At 45.8% G+C, this 26,230-nt stretch overlaps 3 protein-coding genes across 7 annotated transcripts; 1 reads left to right on the forward strand and 2 right to left on the reverse strand.

The window, feature by feature from the left end:
• The first annotated feature begins 1,602 nt into the window (after nt 1-1,602).
• Nucleotides 1,603-3,870, forward strand: ackr5 (atypical chemokine receptor 5). Its single transcript, XM_088366638.1, has 2 exons — nt 1,603-1,759; nt 2,266-3,870. The coding sequence occupies exon 2, from the start codon at nt 2,277-2,279 to the stop codon at nt 3,360-3,362; it is 1,086 nt and encodes a 361-aa protein (XP_088222764.1). The 5' UTR covers nt 1,603-1,759; nt 2,266-2,276; the 3' UTR covers nt 3,363-3,870.
• Nucleotides 3,871-4,520: 650 nt separating this feature from the next.
• On the reverse strand, nt 4,521-10,289 carry zbtb39 (zinc finger and BTB domain containing 39). Of its 2 annotated transcripts, none has more exons than XM_088366613.1 (4): nt 10,187-10,289; nt 8,538-9,605; nt 8,070-8,408; nt 4,521-6,941 (listed from the first exon to the last, which is right to left on the reverse strand). In XM_088366613.1, the coding sequence occupies exons 2-4, from the start codon at nt 9,579-9,581 to the stop codon at nt 5,991-5,993; spliced, it is 2,334 nt and encodes a 777-aa protein (XP_088222739.1). In that variant the 5' UTR covers nt 9,582-9,605; nt 10,187-10,289; the 3' UTR covers nt 4,521-5,990. The 2 variants fall into 2 exon arrangements, with proteins under 2 accessions (XP_088222739.1, XP_088222750.1); XM_088366624.1 differs by having other exon boundaries at nt 8,538-9,595; nt 10,185-10,281.
• A 252-nt stretch (nt 10,290-10,541) lies between these two features.
• On the reverse strand, nt 10,542-26,018 carry agap2 (ArfGAP with GTPase domain, ankyrin repeat and PH domain 2). Of its 4 annotated transcripts, none has more exons than XM_088366604.1 (19): nt 25,622-26,018; nt 18,461-18,519; nt 17,948-18,035; nt 17,533-17,618; nt 17,318-17,453; nt 16,858-16,992; nt 16,673-16,791; nt 16,206-16,352; nt 15,995-16,069; nt 15,520-15,624; nt 15,162-15,336; nt 14,953-15,063; nt 14,461-14,595; nt 14,072-14,131; nt 13,736-13,887; nt 13,214-13,304; nt 12,812-13,034; nt 12,446-12,698; nt 10,542-12,337 (listed from the first exon to the last, which is right to left on the reverse strand). In XM_088366604.1, the coding sequence occupies exons 1-19, from the start codon at nt 25,782-25,784 to the stop codon at nt 12,131-12,133; spliced, it is 2,520 nt and encodes an 839-aa protein (XP_088222730.1). In that variant the 5' UTR covers nt 25,785-26,018; the 3' UTR covers nt 10,542-12,130. The 4 variants fall into 4 exon arrangements, with proteins under 4 accessions (XP_088222730.1, XP_088222703.1, XP_088222722.1 ...); XM_088366577.1 differs by lacking the exon at nt 25,622-26,018 and adding an exon at nt 20,864-23,631; XM_088366596.1 differs by lacking the exons at nt 16,206-16,352; nt 25,622-26,018 and adding an exon at nt 20,864-23,634.
• Between the last annotated feature and the right edge of the window lie 212 nt (nt 26,019-26,230).

The raw sequence follows: 26,230 nt of genomic DNA on the forward strand, positions 1-26,230 counted from the left end.
TTCCTGTCAAACTCGAGAAGACAGAACATGCTGACTGTTGGAAGTCTCTCATCACACACAAACACACACATTAGTTCCAGGCAGGATGAGCGACTCGCTATAGGGTCACCATGCGAGTCCCAAACTGCTGACAATTCCGAGAAGCAATAGGAACAGAGGATCCATTAATCTGCACAGGACCCGGCCAATGTAAATGTTCCTGCTTTTTTTTTGCTTTATGACCTTTTCCCATATTCTAAACTGCCACTGCAGCGGAAACACAACACGAGCACACAGCCCAGGTAAATTGCCAAAGACTATTGAATTAAAAAAAACCGCAAAAATCAATCCATCAGGTTTTTCTTCACTTTTCTGGGGTCGGGTCGCCTGGGTGGTCCTTTCTTCAGGGGGATACAAGGCCTCCGCTGGCATAGACGCCAGCTCTTCCGTGGCCCTAATGGAAGCAAAATCTAGAAACATTGGTAAGATGGATGGATACATTTGAAATCTCCACATTTCATAGCTTAAAGACCAATATTTACAAAGTGGGAGATTTTTAAAGACATGTTTACACGAGGATCATGCAAGTAATGTTTCACAAATCTGACCCTGGCACAGAGCATATAGTGGAGAACACTATTTTCACATCTGAAATGGAATTATTTCTATTCCTCAAAGCGTTAGAAAAAAATCTGTTCCTATTATTCCTGTCAATCATTTTTGCATGCAACATTTGTTTACATACAGGCTTAACTTGCATTGCCTTCTTCCATGCCAGCTACTCAACAAAGTGTTTTTTTATTTCCACTATTAGAAGTAGATTGATCACTTTGCTAAAATGTGATTCCTTAGTGAAAATGTCCAAATTGGGTCCAAAGTGTCACGAGTACAATGTCCGGCCACCATTCTTTTCCAGCATCGCTTTTGAGTGGCTCGGGCATGTCGGGAGTTCGCAGCTTCCCAGTTTTCCACTGAAATCCTGTTCCACTCTGCTCATAACATAGGTGCTCTCACTTTTGCAAGATACCAGACAGACAAAACAGATAACTCATGTGATGCTAAGGAAGTGTTTGTGTGCAGCTATGTTAAAGGGGCCCCTTCCTCAGCTTCCCTTCTCCCCAAACCCATCTTGCCCGTCTCGTGTGTCCCTTTCCTGCCATTGTTGTGCGCTAAGCTATGGCACCTGTTTGAATTTGTACACCAAATGTATCAGCGACATATTTTATGTAATTTCTATTTTTTTTTCTTTTACTACAATGTTGTCTGACTCCTTGACCAATAGGTAAAAACATCAGTCAATCTCTGGAACTGAACAGGTTTACATTTCACACTTATTGCAAATTGATGGAAACCATCATTCAGAAGATTTTTTGTGCCATTTTTCTATGGTGATGTGTTGACATACTTGGCTAACCTAAAATGGCAGCCTCGGCTCAATAAATGAACACTGTGATAGTCTCCAGCATTAAATGCAAATGTCCCGGTGATAATGATTATTATTTTGCCCTCTTGACCCTGAAGTTGAGGTGAGGGAATCGCCGGATCCACAATTTTGCAACTTACACAGGATGTCCTGTTAGATCTGTGTGTGCGTGTGTGTGTGTGTGTGTGTGTGTGTGTGTGTGTGTGTGTGTGTGTGTGTGTGTGTGTGTGTGTGTGTGTGTGAGAAAGTGGGGAGAAGGCAGAGTGGGACCGGCAGAGAGCTCAGACATCCATCAACATCGGAGCTGCAAAGCATCTCCTCTAATTTGCAGGCGAGGAGACATCAGGATCCCACCAGGTACGCTGTGTGACATTTGGCCTTTGATTCTAGACGGCAAGCCTTACAATGTGGAGTTTAAATATTTATCGCTGTGCATAGATACGTACGGTGGTCATCAAAAAGACAGAAAAGAATTTCATAAATATTAGTTATTGTTGACCGTTTTTAAACCTACATTGATAAATTGCACATGAACCTGTTGAACTCCAAAATGCTGTAGACTCCACTACAAATTGGAATACTGCACTGTAAAAAACCTTAACTTAAACACAGACTTTATTTCTCTCTTGTCCATTAGGCTGCAAAACATACCTATTGTTTGAGAGTCAAACTTTACTCCAACTGGGAAAAGCCTTATTCCTGATTGGTCAGTCATACTGATGTTTTGTGATCATATTCCAGTAGTATTTTTTTTTCTTCTAGAACTGAATTTGACTTACTGTCACCTTTGATGAACAAAAAAATGATAGCCATCTGTGGAGCAAAGTAGGTCTCATTTTCAGCCGTGTCTTACTTGTTTCCAGAGCCGTCCACGATGAGCGCAGACAAGCCCAACATCTCGCAGGTCCCAGCCAATGAAACGGCATGGTTTGTGTCCCAGTGCACCCTGGAGCTGGATGCTGAATACCGCCGCATCTGCCTCTTCCTGCTCTACCTGTTTGTGTTCGTGGTGGGCCTGCTGGAGAACGTGGTGGTGCTGTGGGTCAATTGGCGGCGGCGCCACTCGGCCAATGGCGTTCTCTTTTGCGTGCTCAACGTCAGCCTGTCGGACATGATGGTAATCATCGTGCTGCCCTTCTTCATGATGGAGGTGACGGTGGACCGCGTGTGGCTGTGGGGCCGCTTCCTCTGCAAGCTCACCAGTCTGGTCTATGGTATCAACTTCTACAGCAGCTCCTTCTTTCTGGCCGCCATGACCTTGGAACGTTACCTGTCGCTAAACCGGCCGTCAGGGATCGTCTTGTTTCCAGCGACGGGCTGGCGCCGCTGGGCCCTCTGCGGAGGTCTCTGGCTCTTCTCCCTGTTCCTGGCACTGCTGGAGAACGTCCACGTGGACCTCCTGGAGTGGGACGAGCCAGGCTGCTATATGCTTCCGGAGGGCAACTATGCCGAATGGTTCGTCTCTGTGGCCTTTCTGTGCCTGATCTTCCAGTTCCTTGGGCCCGCCTCAGTCATCATCACCTGCAATGTGCTGATCGCTCGCACCGTGCGTGCGGCACCCGACGTGGAGGGCCGACGGGACGTGTGGTTGGTGCACGTCTACTCTCTGGTGTTTGTGGCCTGCTGGCTGCCCTACCACCTGGTCATGACGCTGATGATCATCAGCGACCTGTCGCCTGGTCTGTTCAGCTGCAACGTTGTGGAGTTTGTCTACTTCTCATTCAGCCTGGTGCAGAGCCTGTCGCTCTTTCACTGCGTGGCCAATCCCGTCCTCTATAATTTCCTGAGCAAAGGCTTTCGCGACAACCTCATTAACGCCGTGGTCAGCCGCCTGCCCCGGCAGACGGACACGGGGACCAGGCCCAACGGGGGAGGAGGAACAGGAGAGACAGCTTGCGACAAGGGCTCGCGCCGCAAGTTGAGCGACGCGAGCACCAGCCAGTCAGATCTCGGGTCATGATTGAAATTTGCTTGCAAGTGGACTCTGGGTTCTTTAGTGGCTGATCAAACAAGCGATCGATTGACTCCCACCCTCAGGCATTCAGGCATGTTTGGTCAATTCATAGATGTAAAAGCCACAGACATGACAAATCGTGGCCACGATTTAGATAGAAATGCCCATTTGTGGCCACAAACTGCACTCACCAGAGCCCCATTCCTGCTGAAGTGTTTTCAAAGGACACTAACGTTAATGCTCATGCTCATCAAGGTTCGTCAAAGGAAGCAGATGTTCATGAAATGGTTACCAGATATTTACTTCTTGTCGCAAGGGAATTGTGAACTTCAATTTCCTTGCAACAAGAAAAACAACAAAAACTCTTGGCAAAGATCTGCGACCTTGAATAAACCCTGACATGAGTGTTTATGAATCAAAAATGCACATAAATTGATGTTCAGGTATTTGTGAGTACAAACTCACTCTGACCCTGAATATAATAAAAAAAAAGAATTCAGTAAAAACAGATATTCTTTTTAAAAAAACAGGACTAAGTGGCAGATTGGGGAAAAAATACTGCGAAAAAGCAGGGGTTTCCACAAAAATGGGATAGGTTCCATATTTTATCTAAATTTAATATCTGCCTCTATGAAATATGCAAATCACGTAAAAAAATGGGACTAAATGGAGAATTGTGAAGAAATTAAGCAGGGGCTCCTGCAAAAAAATGGTGATAGGTTATAACAATAATTGAAGAAAAAAAAAATCTGTCAAAAAATGGAAATAAGTGTTATAATGAATATACTTTTTTTTTTAAACATCATAAAGAGAGGGAAAGATGTTTTTAACATCGCTTGATGATTCTTCTGTGTATGTTTTCTCTCACTTGGCCAGTCTCCAAGCTGGCCATGAGCCCTAATGTAATGTTTTCTTTTCTTATCTAAGCCATAAATTAGTATGATTTTGTTAAAGCCTCTTGAATGTAAAATCACCAGAGCTGCTTTCTTCACAAATTTCACAAAACATGAACAAATTAAATTTAACACCATTACTTATGTTTGAAAGAAGGTTTCTGCTGATTTTTTTTTTTTTGGGGGTCATTTCCAAATGAGGAATTTGCCCCAAAGTTTGAACAATAAAGAAGGGGAAGAGCTGGTGTTAGGACAATAGCAGGAAGAGGACGACAAGAATTTTACAAGGGGCAAGGGTGCACGCATAAATGTGCTGAGTCATCACGGCCTACTAGCGATGGATGTGGTTTTTTTTTTGTATCCAACAACCATGCATGATGACACAATTTCCTTGGTGCATTTGTTCTATTCTTGTCAATAAAAAAGGCATTTACAAAGACAAACACATTGTATAAAGATGTACAAAGTCATAGCGGTCACAGTATCATAAATATGAGCTAAGGCTAATTTCAAAGTGAACATGAAACATTCTGCGAGTTCTCACTCTTTAGGTATTTCTGGAGTGTGTCCAGAAAATAGAAATTCATTCTATTCATATCATTCATGGTCAGTTGGGTAAGCAGAGTGCAGCCTCTCTAGAAATTATGTAGAAGTAGAGGATGTTGCACTTTTTACAGAAGGTGCGCTCCATTTTGTACTCATCCAACTTGTTCTTGGGACTCACAAATCAAGTCACCACAAAGAATTGTTATTACTCAGATGCATTTAAGAGGAACTCGAGTCAAAAATGTTTGTCACAGTAGTATAGTCCATGCAACAGTATTCTAAATATTTGGAATAGTTTCTGGAATATGCAGCAAATCCACTTGTTTTTATCTCTCCTATCGGGCAGCCATTTTCCCACTTGTTGACTGAAATGACATTACAGGATCAGCTTGTGAACGTCACATGGCCAAACACAGAAAACATAATTTTCGTTACTTAGGCACTGTGATGTCATTTTTAGTTGACAGCAACTTGCAAAATGGCCGCCCCCTGAGTTAGAGCAAAACAGGTGGACTTAGTGACTTATTGTAAAGAAATGTTTAACTTTTAAATAGACTCCAAAACTACTGTAGCTTTTTTGCTAAGAAAGACATTAAAGTTTCTGGAGAAGGGTACGCTGCTGTGCTCCATTTGCTTAACCGGACAATAAAGATATCACCGGAAAATATTAAACCCACAGTTTTGTATTTCATGAGCACGTTATGCCTATTTTGTGGCCATAACTTAGTACAGAATTTTGTTTCAGTCGAAGATAAAATGTTGTGGATGTGAATAAACAGGTTGGAGTCCGATCACTCACTCATTTTCTACTCCCTGATCCAGGGATGTCCCAGAAATGTTTTTCATTGAGAACTGGCTGCATGTAGAAAAATGGAAGTAAGAGCGGGATTTTCATATAGAGGCCCTATAGAGTTACTAGTTTTTAAAAAAAAAAATCTATTTACTTGTGCGCCATTTTATGCACATAAATTAGTAATTGGGATTTTGTATGCAAATTATACATATATTGTGGCTACAATAAAAATTTTTTTATACTTATTCTGTCACTAGTTAATTATTTTGCGGCCCTAAATGACCATTTTGGAACTATGTACTTAAGTAGCCACATTTTATATGCCAATTACATCTACCACAATCGAGTGTTTAATGCACATGACCCCCTGACCCCTACACACACACCTCTGCCAGGAGTCATTCAAGTATCCATAGAAGTCAGCGCTTCTTTGGAGTGGTCGTTATACATGAAGGTTTGCTCAATGTTGAAATCGGCCGGTAGCTGGTCCTTGTGGAGCTCCATATGTGCGGCCATCGTCTTGAGCGTAGAGCAGTAGAGGCCACAGACGGTGCAGCGATACATGAGCGCGCCGGCGTGCGTCTTGAGGTGGCAGATCATGGTGGAGCGGCCTCGGAAGAAGCGCAGGCACACCTTGCACTGGTATGGCTTCTCCCCCGTGTGGATGCGCAGGTGGTACGTGAACTCACCCGAGTGTGCGAAGCACTTCCCACAGTAGCGACAGCGGTACCATTTCCCGCGAACGCCCACCACCCCGTCGTGTCCCGTGCTCCCATTGGTCAATGCAACGGAAGATGAACTGTGCGTGGACCCCGGGAAATACTTATCAGGAGAGCAGAGGCCCGTTCCACTTCCTGGGCCTAAACTGGTGCCACTTATCTTTCCGAGACCTCCGAGCTCTCGCGGAGAGGAGGAAGACAAGGGCGGGTACTCTAGAGGCTGCTCGGCCTTACGCTTGCCTAACAAGCCAGGACCCCCTCTCCCTTCCCCGCTGCCCCCGAAGGACTCCGATGTGTGCTGGCTGAGGTGGCACAGGAAGGCAGAGGGGGTAGGCAACGTCTGTGGGCAAAGGAAGCAATTGAGCGCCTCGGTTCCCGAAAGATTTTCTCCCCCTACTGTGACCACTCGAATGTCCTCGCGCTCCTTGGCGTCCTCGCCGTGCGCGGCCACATGTGCGTCCAGTAGAGGGCGCTCTACAAAGCAACGGGTGCAGTACGGGCAGGGGAAGACGGGCAGCGAAACGTGGGTGAGGGCGTGCCACAGCAGAGAGCACAGGGAGCGTTGGGGCAGGTGACAAACGCCGCAGCTCAGGCTTTGGGTGCACACGTGGCTTAGGACATGCTCTCTCACCATCTGGTAGCAAAAAAAAAAAAAAAAAAAGGCATGTGAGAAAGCTTGTAATGTTTATCCTGAGACAAATTTAGGAGATTTATTGGCGTGCACGCTGTAAGCTGTATTTTTTTTATCTTATCAAAACTTCATCTTATTATTTTGAACAAATAAAATATATTTTATCATCTAGTATTGTGCTGCTTGTTTTATATTTTTTTCTCAATGTATTTCAGTGCCACAATTGAGGTACCTTATGCAGGTCCAGCATGCATGTCACTATGTTACGCTACTTTGAAATGATAATGTGTTTTGGGATCATTTGTTGCTATTCTTTCTAGCTTTTGCAATTCTTTAGAAATCAGCAGCAGACTATCGATGGGTTTTAACAGATCTGTCTCTGATCAACAAAAAGAGAAAACAAGGGTTTTGGTGAAAAAAATATATTGAGAAAACTAGCGACTCTGACACTAATATGTTTTGCTTTAGTGACACCCCAAACTATATAACAACAAAAACAATACAAAGGGAATAATAATTTCTTTACAGATAGAATCAAACAATAAATAAAAAGTGCTTGAAGTTTACTGACTAATTGCATGGCTTAGGTTGAACATCCGAATTTTTTTACATTGCTGTTGCAAAATTGTGGGGGGGATTCCAAAAAAAAACAGCATTTCAAAATATAAAAAAAAAAAGAAAGAAAAGAAAGACCATGCAAACTGTGAATATTCAGAGGTCAATTGTAGTGTTACGTTGTAATATCATCCATCACCACTAGATGGCTGACAGGTGCCCTTCCACTGGGGTACATATTGCCCTTCCTATTTAACAATGTGCATAGGCTTTATATTTTTTTTCAGAAAAAAAAAAGTACCTCAATCAAAAAACTTTGAGTGAGCTGATTTTGTGGAAGAATTTACAAAATGATTTCTGCACTTTTGCGCTATCCTGAAATGGCAAGAAAGTCCTTTGTACTGGAAAAGTAAATGCAATTCGTGGTTATTTTATTGTTTACTTCACACCCTTTGTTGTTGGGATAGTGGATCTTATAAACATGAAAACATAGATAATATAGAATACAGTTGCCCATCTTTGATATATAGGCAATTCTAGAAATTTTGGAAGGGGCGGCAAATATGGATAGCAAACCTGGAAGTCCTTGCTGAGGCTTTTTGCGCACACGGCACACCGTAGCTCACAGCCTTGGCCGAGCTGCGCTAAGGCACGCACGGACCCGCTCTCCCGCTGGTGGCGCAGCAGCTTCTTTTGGCTGCAGAAGTCCAGGTGACACATGTCACAAGAGAAAAGCTGCGTCCCCACGTGGGCAAGAGAGTGGGAGATCCCGGTGGCCCGGTCCCGGAACGAAACGCCACACAGACTGCACTGTCCGAGCTCGCTCACGTGGCTCTCGGCGTGTCTCCGCAGCGCAGCCGGATCTGCGGGTAGAGGAGCCGCACAGGCTTGACATAGCAGCACGTCTCCCAGAACCTGCATAGGAAAACAAAAACAATCGGTCATATGAACATGCATATTGCAGCGGTTATGTTCCAGAGCCAAAATCCAGCATAGTTGGCTGGCTAAACACTATCCTTAATAAATGACCACTGCAAATATGACCTTTTCGTGTCCGTTTTCCACAGAGAGGTCGTCTTCATCCTCGTCGTCCTCTTCATCTCTCTCCTCCATAAAGTTGTCGTCATCGCTCAGTTCAATGATCTCGCCTGCCAGCCGCCCCCACTGCTCCTCCGTCGTCTGTCCAACTGCGCCACTGAATCGCAGAGCTCGCCGTTCTTCATTCCCCTGCGAAACCAGCAACTCTTCCCCGCTGCTAGCAAGACCTTCCGAAGGCGAGGAGGTCCCCGAGCCGAGTCGAGCGAGAGAATCGGGAAAGGGACAGGCGAGGGATGGCTCAGAGTCCCTCGTCTTCTCAGGAACCCTCGGCCTGCCTTTAATTGCGTCCTCCACTGTCTGCTCTTTCTTGGTTAAGAGTTCATTGTCCACAGAGAGCGCCTCACTGCTTAAAGCGCAGCGTCCCGGTTTCTCCGCAACGATTTGCCCATAGCCTATAAGAGACTGGATGTCTTCTATTTTGAAGTCCATGGGCGCAATCCCAGCTGGAGACCGGCGCTCCAGCACCGCACCGACTTTGGCGTGAGGTGACAGGGCACCGGCAGGGGTCGCGGCAGCGGAAGACGACAGAGATGAGCAGGAGGCGGTGGAGGAACAGACGGAGGAGGCAGCCGGAAGGTCTCCGGGGCTGCCGGCCTTGGCGTTAGCTGACATGGAACCCTGCAGGTCCGGGAAGGTGGCATGACATGCCCTCGCCAGTTCGCTCAAGCCCAGCCTCTCAGCCAGCTCATAAAGAACTCCGACATCTATGAGATCCGTCAAGATCTCCCCAGTGTACATGAAACTCAACACCTTCTCAAAGTTGGATGGGGAAATAAACTCCAGCGAGACAGGGTCAGTGCGGGCTGACGGTGCCTGGCTGAACAAGTTGCGAAAGTACGTGCCAGCGCAGGCTAAAACGGCGCGGTGCGCCGCAAACGTGCGCTTGCCCACTTGCAGGGACACATCGCAGTAGCGGCCCGATTGGCGGCAGCGGTTGAGCTCGGCGAGGAGGACGCCAGCATGGCCGGGACCCTGGAGACGGATCCTCATCTTTGCTTCTGGCCTAAAGGCCACCTGAAGGAGCATAAATTAAATAATTCAGCTATCATACAGTCCACTTCCAATTCTCAATGAGGAATATGTGCCGGACCCATCAGCTAACTGTTAAAATCCCCAATTTGAGCTGGTTTAGATTCATAAACAGGACGTTATTAAATTGACTACACTTCAGTATGTGGTTTAGTCCATAGGTAGGTTTGGTGCCTGTTTTGTCACAGAAATTAAAATTTTGTGGGTTTTGAAAGATCAGTCCTTGAAATGCTTGACAAATAATAGTAAAATGAATGCCCCCCCCAAAAAAGTAGTGATTTTGGCGGGGAAGGTGCTAAACCTGAACAATGGCATGTGAATTGATGGATGGAAATGTATTTCATGGTTATGAGCTCGACAGTGTACGAGTCCCGTCACGCGCTCCTTGACGTCATACGGCTTCGCAAAGTCAACTAATCACGTGATGGATGACATTAATTCATGCGTGTAAGTAGAAATCGCCGAGAGGGTCAACGTAATACGTAATTTCCAACAGGCGTGAATTCCATTGAGAGTAAAATGTGTTAAACAAGCAAATGGCACCTTGTGTCCTTGCAAAAGCTTACCTAGTTAAGCAGTCATGGTGTTGTCGCTTCCTTGCTGCTCGATTGTGTTTACAATGACTTATAAGGAGCTGTGACGTCATCAATATCTAACAATCAAGGAGCTCAACTCGGATCGCATGTTGATGGCGTCACGCGATGAAATGCTCCGTGGGCTGGCGCCCTCTTCAGGCACAATGAAAAATGTAACCAAAAAATACAGCAGTCTCTCTCTCTCTCTCTCTCTCTCTCTCTCTCTCTCTCTCTCTCTCCCTTTTTTTCAGAGGGCCGTTATGAGTCATCCTGAGCCAATGTAATTATTCAGTCTGGCGCCATTACACAAATTCAGTGAAAGGTAAAGGAGTTATCAACACAAAACAACATTTTAAAAAAAGTTTATTTAATACTGGGATTCGCACGACCCACCAAGTGTCAGAAATAACATACGCTTCATTCGTAACAGTAAACTCATGGAGTAGACCTACACAACAGGAACAGGATATCAATCATGGAATCGCCTCTCCTCACCTTCAGTCATTATCCCAAATGACATTTTATTACATAACATGGATGTTGTCATAAAATTATGAGGACAATGAAAAAAAAGAACAGGTGCCTTTTAAAAAGAGCATTTAAGAAATCATTTACAAAACTGATTGATTGGTTTCCATTGTGTCTTTGTTACAGAGAATGTAGTATAGGTTTAATTACAGTATATTAAAACACCTTATGTTGAAGCAGTAACAGAAACATATATTGACACATTTCATGTTTTCCCAAGTATTCCGTCTTGGAGAAGAACTACCAAATGACCTCGGGCGCTTCTCAAGGCCAAGGCCACCGTCAAAGGGAGGCAACAGGCACACAACAGGCAGACATCTCGTAGCTTTGCTCTTATTTGTTAAAACAATGGAAGAAACGCTGACATGAATACATGAACAGATCGTCTCCTCAGCACGAGCACACAACGCCTGCCGTATTATTGCACTTGTTCTGGAGGAAGTCGAACACAAGTCCGCTACAAAGAGTCTACTGAAGTCGGCAGCTCCCCGATATTATACATGGAATGAATATTGCTTGCTTCAAATGGTTAGATATGTTGCTCAGTCTTCCGAGACATTTGATTTAAACCAGAGGTGGGAGGAAGTCACAAATGTGCAAGTCATACATACATCACAAGTTTTAGCCTTCCAGTTTTAAGCAAGTCCCAGGTTACTCAGGCAAATGTAAAACGACTCAAGTGAAGTCCTCACTAAATTTCGAGCAAGTCACGAATTGGTTTAAACAAGTCCAACAATAATGCTCAGTCACAAGTAATATTAGCACATTAGTCACCTGTACCTGGCTTGGTAGCTACTGTGCTAACACATTCACATAGTTTTTTATTCTTCCAAAATCAGTGCCAGCATTGTCTATTTCTTTACAGTCTTCTTAATTTGACAATAAATGGACAAGAAGCTTTTTTTGACCAACTATCAGGAGGCTGCACTGTGGGGTTAACAGAGCTAACTTATTTTTACGTTGTAATAGCTCTTATGTTTCTTATCTTGAAATTTTAAATTTATTGCTTTATTGTCTTCTCAAATAAACATGACACCAGCGTCATGAAGTGGCGTCATCATAGCTCACGAGAGTGCCAAATTGGTGTGGAACACACACACACGCACACGCACAAATAAATTTTCTTTCAAGAGCAAAAAAAGTGACACACTATCATAAATTTGTCCATCTTCCAATGTAAACACGCAGTTCAAGTCTAGGTCAAGTAGAGTCAAAGTCGAGCTTTTCATCATTTTTAGCCAAGATCGTCGCAAGTCCTAAAATTGGTGAGTTAAATCTGACTTGTGTCAAGTCATGTGACTAGCATCCCCCACCTCTGCATAATACTCAATCACTCAAGTGTGTAAAAAGTTTGACAACAGTTCCCAAACTCCGGCGGTCATGGGGAGGTCAGCGTCCACGGCCAGGCTACGGGACGTGTTTCCTGGGGCTGCTTCGACCCAGGCTGGCGGTGCTGGAGCGGCGGGAGAGGACGGGTGTGGCGACGGCGGGGGAAGTCTCATTGGAGCAGCCGTGTTGGAGCAAAATATCAATGCAGCCTTTGCTTCCGCCTTTTCTGGCTATCATCATGGCCGTTTGGCCTTGGTGGTCCCTCGCTTTCACATCGATTCCGTACTGCAGGTGGAGAAATGATACAGTCACACCACAACAATACCAACAAGTTCTGAATTCAACCGTATTTGCTACGAGAGCACTTGTTCGATACGAGAAGAAGAAACGCACCCAGATGAGCAGTTGCGTCATGACCACGTCGCCGAGCTGACAGGCAGCGTGCAGGGCCGTGCCCGCGGGGGGCGGCTGAGCGTTGATGACCTCCTTGCTGCTGTGAGCGAGCAGCAGCAGAAGGCGCGCCAGGTCTCGTTCGGTCACCGCCGAAAGCAGCCGTGCTGGCATATTATCATCCGCACGCGGCTGGAGTGGCGGCACAAACGCCCGCTGTTCGTACTTGGCACGAATCCACGACTCTCTCTCCTCGCTTTAAAAAAACAAAACAATAAAGAACTCACAGACATCGAATACAGCGGGTTACAAATGTCATTTCCAAATCAGCCTTTCCTCCCCCAGAAAATATTCTGAGCATGAACAAACCGTGAAGCATTGGGGGTGGGCTTGGCCCTGCCAAGAGTGCGACCCTCCCAGATGCTGTTGGCCGTGTAGTTCCCAATGGCGGACAGCACTTGCGTGAGCTCTCCGGGCCAGTCATCTAGGTCCAGCGAGCGCACCCGAGACAGGTGGGTGCCCAGATTCCGATGGATTCCTGAGCACTCGATGCAAATCAGCGCGCCCAGGTTGAGACTAGCCCAAGTGGGGTCTTCGGGGACGGAACAACATCAAAGTTGTGATACGTGGGCTTCCTCGTCTTCTCATATTTTTACCATAAAATAAAATGCATTCAATATGAATTCCAATCAAGCATGAATTTATCTTACTAAATGTTGGATTCAAGCGGGCAATGGCATTGCAGCTCGAGATGCACGCGCGAGCACTCACTTGGGGCTTCACAGTCCACACACAGGTTGTTGCCTTTGGTGTTACGGATGGCCTGCAATGCTACTGCCTCGCTCTGGCTGCTGCGTCGTGCCTACAAACACACACACTTTCACAACAGTGCAAATGCGCCCTTCTATGAAAATAACAAAAGAAGATTCCAAACATGCGCACAGTTAGCTTGTGCTTTGTGCCAGACTTGCGCTGGGCACGAAAAAGGGCCCACAGAGTGTAATTCTCTGTTTTATGTTTAGTTTGATATTAAACCTCATGTGGGGGCGGCAACAAACAGCTTGACGCCTCTCATCTACAGCTTGACGCCTCTCATCTACAGCTTGATGCCTCTCATCTGCCCAACTGCCGCTTGTTGTGTACAGCACTCGTAGCTTATGTTTCCGCTCACAAGTCAAAGCACAAAATTCACCGCTCGTATGTTGAAAAACTCACAGGATGGGTCTCGAAAGAATTGTTTCCAGTTTGTACAGATTGTGCTCATTTCCCTTTTCAATGAAGTCATGTGTGTACCTTGTTTCTGCCACTCTCACACGATTGCAGGCTGGCCAAGATTTGACTCTCGATGGCCGACACCCACGAGTCCCTCTCCTCCAGACTGGGAGCCTCAAAGTGCCACGTCTGTCCGTTAAACGACACCACGATAAAGTCGGCGTTTTCTTCATCTGAAAGACAAACAATGCGATTGCGATTGCCTCGGTCATCCATTTTGAGCGAGCTTCCTGGCATGCTGACATCAAACGGAGGCAAGAAAGCCCACATTGCTGTGACGAACGAGACAAATGAAGACGATCGAGATTGGCGATGAAAATGTCAGTCAAACAGAGCAAATGTGAGCGCAAATGTTACCTGTCCTGTTAATGTTTCTCAAGCTACCAAAGCTCTTTAACTTCCACATTTTGCGCTTGGCTGCAGAGCGAGAGACAAGCACAGAGAAGCAGAAGACAAAGCAAAGAAAGAAAGCGCAGATGTTAAAAATAGCCTGAGAAAACATGTTCAGAGAAAGTCACATTTAATTCAAGGATTAATTCAAGGCAGAGAAGATTCATTTTTGGCTGCAACTGACTTTGGTGTCAGGTACAACCTGGACTAACCAATCGCAAGACACATAGAGACAAACGCACAATCACAACTAAAGACAATTCAGAGAACATGTGTGAAACTTGCAGAACATTCCATCAGCAGTGAGATTTTTGTCAGTTTATGCAAAAGGACAACATCGAGAGCTTTATTATTACCTTCGGCCTGCCCGACGGCCGCGTCTCCTTTTTGATTCATGCTTTTCTTCCTCCTGTTCTTCTTGCGGTCACTCATGGGAGAGGATTGGCCAGCATCTTTTCCAGAAAATGGTCCGGATGCCCCCTCAAGGGCATCTAACAGTTTGGGCAAAGGCAATCAAATCACAGATCAATTTGCAGTACTACTCTGAAGACATTTTTCTTGTACTCTTAACCTTTGAAAATAGATTACTGTATGTACTGTTTACGTTGTCAATATCGGCTTTATTCAACTTCCCAAGCTCGCTGCCTATCCTCTCTTGGCTACCTCGCCAAATTTCATAAATAAATAGAGTGAATGCATTTCTTTTCAATTCTAGGTCATATTAACTGTGGAACAAGTTTTCCAGTGAGTCATCTCGAATCACAAAAAGATTCATTGTATTTGTACTTCTACTTAAGTGGGTTTTGTGAGTCCTGCAGCCTCAGAGTGGCTTTAAAATGAGTTCGTACCGACGCTTTGTGCTTTGGTGGACAAAGACGAGACGCAGCGCTGAAGGCCTCGCTCTCCTCCGGCAGAGCGGTCATCGAGCACGGAAAGGGTGGAAGGACACAACTGAGGGACTGACAGACAGAAAGAAATTCTATTTAGACATACATCTACAACAGGGCTTCTCAAATTAGGATTTACAGGTTCTGGGATGCTTTTGGCTGTTTGGTACCTGTACTGGTGCTCTCGGTAGCTGCCAGCTCTTTACTGAGCCCGTTGACGCCAGATGAGGCAGGAGGGACAGGCGAGGGCACGGGCGCCACGGCTCTCGGAGGACGTTTTCCCGGGACCTTCACGGTCACGCGCAGCAGATCGATTTCCTTCCCGTGCACATTCTGCATGTAGTCCTGAAATCCACAACATCTTACTCATCCGCTTCATTTGTTCTTTGTTGTGGGCTTGTGCTGTGTTTCAAGAATGAAGCTTCAAAACTGTAATCTAACTGCAAAGCCGTGTATGGAAAACGTATTAAAGGTGAAGTTAAACATGAGAGAAATGTCGATGCTCTGTTATCGATGGTGTCTTCTTACGCTGGAGCTGGAGTGGTAGCACAGCGTTCCGTTTTTGGATAGAGTGACGTATTTCTTCTTCCACTCCTTGTTCAGAGAGCTGCCACTTCTTTTCCACAGGATGCTCTGTGGAAACACAACAAGCTAAAGTAGGCAATCTCTTCAGTGAAAGCTGTCCCGCAGCAACAGCACAAAGGACGTTATTAATAGAAAAGTCAACGTGACATCGTGATTTCATCTGCTTTTGTCATTTTAAATGCAAATTGAAAAGAAAAAAAATCTGGCATTTTTCACTTTTCATCCATCCATTTTGCAGGGGTACAAGAGGTGAGGTGCATCCTGGATTGGTCACCAGCCAATCACACACATGCATAGACAAACTTTCCAAATCACACTGAATAACAATTTAAAGTCCTAAATTGAGAAATGTGGAATATGAAAGCAAACATTTTCTTCCGTTTTTTCTATTGTGAATTTTATTGTGGTTGGCTCCAACCTGTTTGATGGGGATGGGCCGAGTGCTGCTCGTGTCTCCTTTGGCATCAGCAACTCTCCTTTCAGAGTCCCGGTTCTGCAAGAAAAACCCAACAATAGGGGGAGTATGCGTGACGTACTCAAAACATGCCAACTGGACAACAAGTGGAACAAGTGGTGGCGTGAAATGACGACAAAGTTGTGAGATGGCAGCGGGCGCTAACACAACTGACCTTGAAGAGCGAGGGTCTTCGAGGGATGCTCTTCAGGGAACGAGAGCTGCCGCCTCCCTCCCCGTGCGCCACCCTCAGCTCTCTGTGACCGAGCATGGGGGTGGAGGGGAGGGAGCAAGCGTAGCCGCCACTAACGCCATTAGTGACCTGAGAGGAAAGGTCACAGGGTGCGGCGGGTGATGACATGATGAGAATGAAGACACTGAGTGTGAAATGTAAAACAACTCCTGCGTCAAAGAAGCAAAGTCTTAGACAACAGGAAGGTGATGTGAGAGAGACCAACCCTTCAATAGTAACTGGTCATCCCTAAGGACCACATGAACCGCCAGTAGGCCAGTTCTAAAAATAGATCACCACTCTGTGATACTGACAAACTAGTTGTCAAAGATTGACCACTTCTGGGTTTAAGCCATTTGGGTAACCACAAAAATGAGTGGGCAGTACACAGCGCTATGGGGGTTTCCAACCTGTCCAGGGAAGGAGGCCGAGCCAGGTGTGGAGCTTCCGGAGTGACTGGGAGAGTTGGGGAGAGACTTGCAGGCCTGCAGCGCCGCCTGCTTCTTCTGGGCGACAATTTTCTGGGCAGCTGGAGAAGAGAAGCAGGTGAATCTTTTGTTGGTGATGACTCAATCGCTTCTCATCGTATGCTCACCCTCCAAGAATACTCGATCGACATTGAAACCGTAGGTGGCGCAGGTCTCGTAGAAGAGCGAGTGACGCACGTCGATACACAACTGGCGGGCTCTTTGGTCCTCGATCACACGTGGGTTGCTGCTGCTGATTTTATCTAAACACAAAGATATTGGCATTTCCCCCAGAAAATTATTTACTGTAACACATCAGAGTGAGAAGACTCTTGTCTGGTTGGGTAATGTCCTCCCTGATGTAGTCAAACGGACTGACAAAGGAGAGAACCACTTTTACGGCTCAACTAACATCATAAATAAAGCAAGTGGATCAGCAGGGGTTGCCCTCACCAGGGAAATGCGTCCCGATTAACGAACGGATCCCTCACTTGACAATCGGGAAGCACTCGCCTCATGAATATTAACGTCCACCCCGCCGTTCTCAACCTGTTCTGCCAGTACGAGTCATGGGACCGCTGCTCTCACCTTGAGTGCCAACAACGATGACGGGGACGTCCGCGCGCAGCGAGCCAAGCTGGCTGTAGAGCTGGTACAGCTCCTGGAAGCTGCCTTCGTTTTCCAGACTGAACACCAGAATCACTGCGTCTACCCAGTCGCTGAACTGAAGGAGGCAGAGAATGAGATGAGGAAGATTGCGCCCATCACGGACCACGCATACCACCGCGTATCGGTCCACAAACCTGCGCGTCGGGTGGCCCGGCTTCCTCTCGGATCAGTAATAAATAACTCTGTCCATCCACAAGCACCTCCTTTTTATACCTGCCACCTGACAGAGACAAGTCATCAAGCACCATCGCATATTCAGAGCATGACACATCCTGTCTTATGCAATGTGTTGGAGAGGCTTGTTACAGACTACACAAGATTAAAAAAAACAAGCATATTGCACTTTTGGTCACAAGAAAACCTTACACAAAGATTTTGCACAAGAATTCAAGAAATATGTATTAACATATTTTCACAACTTGATTATTTTTTTATCAGTGATGGTTATGAAAAGCATATTGTCATTTAAATTCTTCAGTGTAACTGTTAAAATGGTTGCTTTGTTTTGGGTTCTTCAAACGTTTCTATTAAAAGTCAGGTTCCGCTTACCGTCTGGTTTCTCAAGCGCAACATAACTGCCAGTGATGTATTTGGTCACCAGGGCCGACTTGCCACTTTTCAAACTTCCCAGAATGCCCTGAGAGAAATGAGCGGAAAATTAAAAATGAGCCACTGCTTTCACTTCACTCTGTTCAAATCCGTTACCTCAAATACACTTTTTTAGTCTAGTAGAGAATAATGCTAGAGTACATTTGATGTTTTTATCATGTTTGCAAATGTTTTCCTTCTTTTCTTTTTTCCTTTTTGTCGCCCAATCTGTTGCTCGCTTGAACTCCAACTGTCATCTCAGCCAGTATGCTTTCATTAGCCAGTTTCTTCACACTATTGACATTGACGCTGTTCTTGTTGTTCATCATCTAGTTCAGGGATGGCTTACGCTGATTAAAAGATATACTTTGTGTGCGTGTGTGTGTGTGTGTGCGTGCGTGTGTGTATGGTTATTTATTTTCATTTTTATTCTTATTATAACGGCATACAGCCTCGTTGCAGCAAAAGCCTCACCAATCTCAGCTCTGGGATGGGTCTGCCCAGGCTCCATTCCTGGCTGTTGGCGATGTTTACTGCAGACAGAGAGACAAAAACAGCGACATGACGAAGGCCTCATCAGTCTCATCATGATCATTAAAGGGCAGCCATCAGGACAGCCCGCGGTGAGCAATAAATCAGAGCTCCCTGTCTGGGTGTCATAAGCACACGTGTGGCCCGGCCAACTGCATTAATGAATGTAACCTTTCTATCACAACGGGGGATCCAGAGCTCTGCTGCCACATTGCTCGTTAGCCACTTTATTCCCCTTCGTGCGAGAAAGGACTGACAAAGCCTGAGGAGGAACTCTACAGCACTACAAGTGCCAGGAGACCAAAACTCTCAACAATAACCAAAGTTGGTTATTTGTGGTCAGATAAGGGTCAGTAGTGTCAGTGTACAAGATGCAGCATATATTAATTGTTGCCTCAAAATGACTCAACACACAGACATTGTCTCAACCGCTGGCACTAAACGTGAGAAGTGTCCGTTCAGACTTCCAGTCAAAAATATTTAGCACATCTACATTGAAACTGGATGGCTATTTTGTAGTCTGCAGCGTTACAAAGCACATAAAATCCAATTTTTGCATGGAACCACATTCATAAGGTAGTTTCTTATCAAATTTGGATATTTCATATCAAATTTGGAATTTGCGTCTCAGTCTGAACACCTCCAAACACACAAATGCGTTTGGACTATCCGTGACGCCTTTCTATGCGATGCAAGACCAAATTGCCCCAATTGAAGTTTGGAGCAGTGAAAAAAATGGCGCACATTGAAGAAATTGAAAAGAGCCAGTCCCTGGCTATAAAGTGAGTGGACAGTCAGCCGTAAAAAACCTGATTTGAGAAAGAATCTGAATTTTTGGTCAGATTTATTCTCACATTGTCTCATAGTATAGTCACTCAAAGGTCAATGTGGCGCACTACATGAAATTGTTGATGTGGTCCCACGAGAAAACACACAAAGACAAGCAGAGTGAGGCTGTCAAATGCCCGACTATCAAGATTGTCCACTAAGATGATCCTTCTGTCTGAGGTTTGTTAAGAGTGTATCTGTCCAAATAAGACTGTTTGCTTATATGAATTCTTTCACGTTACTGCACATTATGAATCGCACTGAGGCTTGATTCAAGAAAATTGCGTATTGAATCGAAATCTGTCAGAAAAATTGCTATACAATGTTTTCTTAAAATCGTTCAGCCCTAGCTCCAGGTATCACCCTTTTACTACTTGCATGGAGCAAAAAGATATTCATAGAATTTGGCTTCATCTTTGTCCTTCATCCTGAGCCAAAAGTGATCAGACATTGTGATTCTTCAACTGCTCCGCTGCCCAGATTTCCACAGAAAGCCAATTACCCACGCTCTGTGGCCCAAACCAGCCGTGTGGGATCCACTTAGCAGCCACATGTAGCTTGCCAGTCGACGTTTAACGCTACCAATCTTTCCATTTCATTGTTTTGGAGAGGGATTTTGTGACAAACCTGTGTCGCTCACACACACCAACAAATCGCCCTCCTCCTCCACCCTTCTGTTTCATCAGACTCTGCCTCTGTAGCAGCAGCAGCCATCCTGCCGGTTGCCATGGCAACACTTCCTCCTGCCCTAGCTGGGTGAAACTGCGTGTGTGTACTCGTGTGTGTCCTCATGTGTGTGTGTGTGTAGTCTAACGACTTGAGTGAATCCACAATGTGCCTGTGTAACCGTGTGAATGCACAATGAATGAATGAACAGACACACTCACTCACTTATACAACCACAACTGTGAACGATATCTCAATGTTCAAATACTATTGATATATAAAATGATACTGAATGAAAGTGAACATGTGACAGAGGGAGGGAAATACATTTCCAGCACATGAAGTGGGCAGACTTCAGAAGAAACCCTCTTGGCTGTTAATAGCCCTCTTGACGTGGTCAAGGGTATTTTGCCTCGTGCTTTTTGCCGATGCGACCGTTATATCTTTATGAGCTAAAAATCACCCCAAGGAGAGAGACCCATCTGGACCACCAGCGACCCCGCCCCCACCACGCCTTGGAATCATTATATGATTTAGAGCTATGCTGGGAACGCTGGTTTTATGTGTGCAAGCAGATTATCCCTCCAGCGGCGTGAAATCAGCCCACGCTCAAAGGGGAATAAGATTAAGACTGTCCAAGACGATTGGATCGTGCGCTCTCAGATGAAAGAAGTTCATCTGTCATCAGTCTGAATTTGCACATTTACAAAAGCTCATTTCAGGACACCCATTTTGGTTCGAAACACACGCAGAGAGTACTACAGACACACCAACCGCACCCAGATAAACAGGTACGTCAGTGTCCAGTTCCTTTATCATGAAAGGTGGGAGTGTGCATTTGTGGACACCTACCTTCCTCCTCGCTGGAGTCCCTCTGAATGAAGACAGGAGCAGTCGTTGTGGATGACCCGGCCAAAGCGGAATTGCTCTTTGTGAAAATGCCACTGATGAATTTGAGCATCTTCCTATCCTTTGAGGCGCCCCGCTGGCCCTGCTGGGCCTCCCTGCTCAGCGCCAGGTCTTCAGAAAGACTGTTCAGGTCGCTGTTGTCCAGCGTGCGACTTTTGCCTTTACGTGGAGCTTTGCTTGCCTGGGTAGCAGGTGCAGGTAGGGAGGTTGAACCTGACTTAAGTCTATCCTTGCGAGGCATGTCTCTGAGCATTGCGGCCACCCCACCTCCAATCTCCAGCTGTATCCCAGCTTGGACCTCATCCCGCATGTCCCGCCATACTTCGGTCCGGCTGGCCTCAGCCCACGAGGCCCTGCAGGGGCCGGGGGAGCGTGTGGGCATTCGGCAGTCCTTGCGATCCAGACTCTGTGCCGAGGTCGGGCTGCGATCGCGACCCTCCCTGGACTCCCGGCCACGGGTGGCCACGCTGCTGTGAGACTTGAGCAGACTCACGGGCCTCTGGCCTACAGGACGGATGGGCAGGCTGGTTCTGGTTGGGGTTCGAACAGGTTCAAGGGTCTCTGTCGGAGGTGTATTGGGCAGAAAAGGAGGCCAAGGTTGCTTTGTTTCAGGAGCGCAATATGTCTTCTCTTCTTGAGTTGCGTCTGTGTCCGTCGACTTGGGAGTCATGGCTCTCTCAGGTTGTAAGGGGATAGAAAGTTTGCACAGTGGTTTCTCACAGATAGTTCTGGGGGCATCAACAGCGCAGGATGAGTCATCTTTTAACTTGCTCAGAGCTTTCCTCCCTTCTTCTTTGACTTCATGTGATTTAACCCCTTTGACAAAAACAGGAGCTTCAGCACCCAAGGTTTCGGCCGGAGTTTCTCCAGCTTCACTCTGTGCTTCAGTCTCCACCTTTCTTTCTCCTCCCTGGCTCTCCGCTGACTGGGTCCCCGATCTCGCTGTGGCATCCCTCTCCGAGGCGCTGCTCTGGACCTCCCCTCCATTCTCCTCCACTGCCTCTACCTTGACCAAGGTGAGGGAGATGAGGTAGGTGGTGCGTTGCTGCAGGGCGCCGCTGTCGCTCATGGGGTCCAGCTTCAGTTGACACACAGGAAATGAATCAAAGCAGACGCTAGGAAGTCAACTAATGACAGTTTGCCGGCGTGTCGATGTGCGGAAGAATCCGACGGTGCAGCTGAGACAAAAAACTTGCACAGGAGATCAAGTTTCTCCTTACGCCAGCAGAGGGACTGTTGGCTTCATCCATTCCCCAAATCTCTCTTATCCTTTGTTTGGGGTTTTAATTTAACTCAGAGAATCTACACATTCCATCGCTTTGGCACACAAGTCACTAAAACTCTTTTAGTCCTGGAAAACACACCGCTGCCTGTGTGTGGCTACTGAAGCTGATAAATCTTCATTAACGTGCGCAATACCTCATTCGTGTCGGACTTCGATTGACCTTATTTTTAGCACCTTCCATCTGATGTGTTACTCATCTCCACGGCTTTTCTTGCGCAAATAAAGATTCCGTTCACGACGACAACTGCTCTGCGTCTCGTACGTCATCCAACACGGGATCAATGGCAACCGTAAAGTGACAAGGTGAAGTCTTTAAATATTCAGTAGGGTCACCTCAAAGAAGCACGGTAGAGTGCAGCCAGGGATCTGGATCATGAGCTCTCATTGCCATTCCTCAAGCCTCACGTGTGGCAGGCAGACAGGAAGGACATGGACTACGGCTGAGGTGGATGGAGAGAAGATGCCAGAAGAATTCCAGACGGAGGTAAACCAAGGAGTCAGAGCGCGTCTGGCCATCACGCCCCTCTCGTAGTCTCCCCGGTCGCCTGAGTCCTTTGAGCGCATGAAGCGTTGAGCATGACAAGACGTAGGAGACAAGGCGAGTCACAGCTTAGAACAGCAGAGATGCCGTAGCACAGGTCCGACGAGTCTGAGGCACGCTGAGAGCAAAGAGCTGCATGCCCCTCCTTGTTGCAATCCACACAATCCTGCTCCTTTGCCGATTTCTCTTGCAGACTGTGCTTGCTTTCTGCTCTTTACTGCACATCCCTCCTATCCCCTCCTCCCCTTCATCTTTCTCCCAGCTTGCCGCCGAGGCAGGGGTGGGGTGTCTATGGGGGGGTGGGGTGGGGGTGCTAAATGAGCGGAGAAATTGGAGACAGTGGAAAATATCAGTGGGAAAAAGGAGGGGCTGGTAACCAAGAATGCAAATAAAGGATGGAGGAGGGAAAGAGGGCACTCAAGATTTTTTTTCCCGAGGAATAATTTTATCAGGACCATCCATCTGTCCTCAGCTGTCTGTCGTCGTGCGTATGTGTGCGTGCGTGTGTGTGTGCATGTGTGTGTGTGTGTATGCGTTCGTGCATGTGGCTCCTCCTCAGTGGGAGGCTTGGCTTGTTTGTTGCTAAGGTGTTACAATCTTCCTGGCGATGGTGGCACAATCATCTCCTCCGTGTCCTTCCTTCCTCTGTCGGTACATTCTGTAACGCCGCTTCACAATGCTTCTCTACGTGTGTGCGTGTCTGTGGGTGAGCTTTTCTGTGAGTGTATTGATCTGTAGCGTATTGCCTGCTACGGCATGTGTTCATTAGCAGAAGTGGGAAAGCTCTGGTCTCAGCAGGAGGATGGGAACATATTGGACATCAATAGCTGGGCCACAGAATACTATCTGTCATCACACACTTACTTAGATGTGGAATAACATGCAGTTTCTCATCCTCATTTCTGACCAAACAAGAATCCTTAGACCTTTAAGGATCTAATCACCATTAGATAACATTCATAGTTGCGCCTCTGTCAGTGTTACCTTGATCATGCCAAAAATAGAACATTGTTTTTGGTGGCGGGGTGTGGCATGGGATTATAAAGGATCCATTACATCGTGGAGCCGATCACTCAAAAGTAGCAGCGCTTGTCATTTTTCAGTATCATTCCTGGCGTCAATTCATAAGCAATATCTAACCCATCAATCACAAACCTCTGATGCAAACAGACTTGATTGTGATGTCATATTGTTGCCGTGCAGTAAAATCAATCATTATGATCAAGTTAGGATTAACAAATAAATTCTGATCACATACACAACATAAAGAGAAGACAAAAACAACAGGAAGATTTATGTTTATTAGTTGCCGTGTTTGAAAATGAGCAAGCATAAGCAGCTGCTGATACAATAAGAATGCATCCAGCTCTTTAAACCTTGCTGCACAAAATTTCATGTTAATTGCTCCCACAAAAATGCTCTTATATGACATCCGAGGATACGAGCAACATGGCAGAATCACAATCAGACTGTCCACCTGCTCTGCCTGCATGCTCCTCCCTCCTTCTCTCCCGCAGTCCGCCCAATAACCACTCACACGGAATACAAAAGAGCCAACAACTGCCTTTGGCTCAAGGGGACAGACAGCAATGGCGGACACAGCACGCTAAATTGTTTTATAAGCATCCAATATGAAATTCAGAACCCTCAAATAGAGTCACAATCCAGAGCACGACTGTTGTGCAGCAAACAATGGCCAAAGGCAGCAGTCACGCCGGGTGAGCAACCGTTTCTCCTTCATTTGCCCTCTCTCGCACACGCTAAGTGCTCACAAACACATCTCAACGTCTTCATTTCACTCCATGGAGCAGCTTTGTCGGAGAGACATCTCTCCTTTTAGCATCAGTCAACTCTGAACTCCGACATCAAGGCCGCGCTCGCTTTGATCCTCAATCCAGACTCAACGCTCCAGCCTAATTATACAAAAATTCGCTTGAATGTTGTCAAACACGAAAACGGAGGGAAATTGTTTCAACATGAGCCAGAACCGAAAAAGACCTCAAAGCTCAGCAAAACACCCCCAAGGCAGCTTATTGGCCTTGGAGCAAATATAAGAAATGTTATACGGTAGATTAAATTAAAAAAAAAAAAAAAAGCTCATTTGTTTGACCTCAGTGAAGATGACCTGATTTATCTCCTGTTTAATTTTTTTATTTTACATTTTCTGACATTGACATCACTTCTACCACTTGACACCAGAAAAGTGGCAATACAAGCCAAAAATTGCCTGCGGGAGCTTTTGTCATTTTAACAAGAAGCGATGAGAAGTGAAGGTTGCGCGGAAACGAGGTAGAACTCATCAACGTCGCAAGAAAAGGCCCATTTGTGTGAAAGGAAGTGGCTTTGAGAGCGGTTGCTCACAGGCAGACAGGAAGTAGACCGCTCATCACTCTTCTGCTGCAGCCTTCAGTGCATTCAAACATAGCGCTACTACTCACATCGGGGAATAAAAATGAAACTTTGGGTGGAAGACATAACGGCTAACAGGAAATGCAGCAGACGATATCCATTACAACACCTCATAAATTTTCAAATCAAACTCACAAAGCCAAATGCGTCGTATTCGCATTACCCACTCAAGTTCTGGGAAGCACCGACCATACATTGCATGAATTTTTTTTTTTTTTTATTTAGGGCTGCAACTATCAAATATTTTTAGAATTGATTATTCTATCAATTATTTATACAAATATACAATTTATACAAACAAAAATCTAGATTTAAGTCGATTGCAAAATCATTTCCCAATAATGTTTATCAAGGTGTTGTTTACTTGGTATTTTTTAATGATGAAACAAAACAAAACGACTCCTTGGTGACTGATTCATGTGGGCCAGAAAATTATTTATACCAAGGCTGCAAAAGAGTGGCTTACCTTCTATACTGCGGAGATAAACTTTCAGGCCTGAGCGCAGCTGCAAGTCCTCAACCCTTTCCAGTTGCTTGTGAAGTCTGTTGATGCCACTGTAGAGCGATTCGAACCTTTTGACCTCTGCCTTGATCACGGCCGAATTTAGCAATTTGTTGTTGCCACTCATGATTACACGTGCCGCAAACACAAGGAACGATGCTCTGAATTACTCGGGCCCATCGAACCGATTTCCACTGCATCAGCTTGAGTCAAAGAGGCGTCAGAAATAAAAGAGGGTCGAGTTCTCGTTGAAGACCTTTCAAGTCAGCATCCGTCAAACCTTCCTGTAGGTTTGAGATACACTGAACTCACTTCCCCTTCTCAAGTTGAATTTGTCGGCTCTTTAAGGGTACTGCACTTGAGAGGATGACTCACAGATTACAACTCCACTTCCTTTGCCATCAAATATTTGTCCTACCTGCACTTGTTTACTGCTTACTGAGTGTATGGAGTAGAGGCGAGAGGAAGTCACCTACTGTGAGGGGAAGCTACATAGAATTTAAACAGCCCTGTTCTATGGACAGGTTTTTGTGAAATATAAAAATTAAATTGTAAGGGCTTTTTTTTTTTCAT

Source organism: Syngnathus floridae, chromosome 2, assembly GCF_059516105.1.
Source record: "Syngnathus floridae isolate MCC-2025c chromosome 2, RoL_Sflo_1.0, whole genome shotgun sequence".
NCBI lineage: Eukaryota > Metazoa > Chordata > Actinopteri > Syngnathiformes > Syngnathidae > Syngnathus > Syngnathus floridae.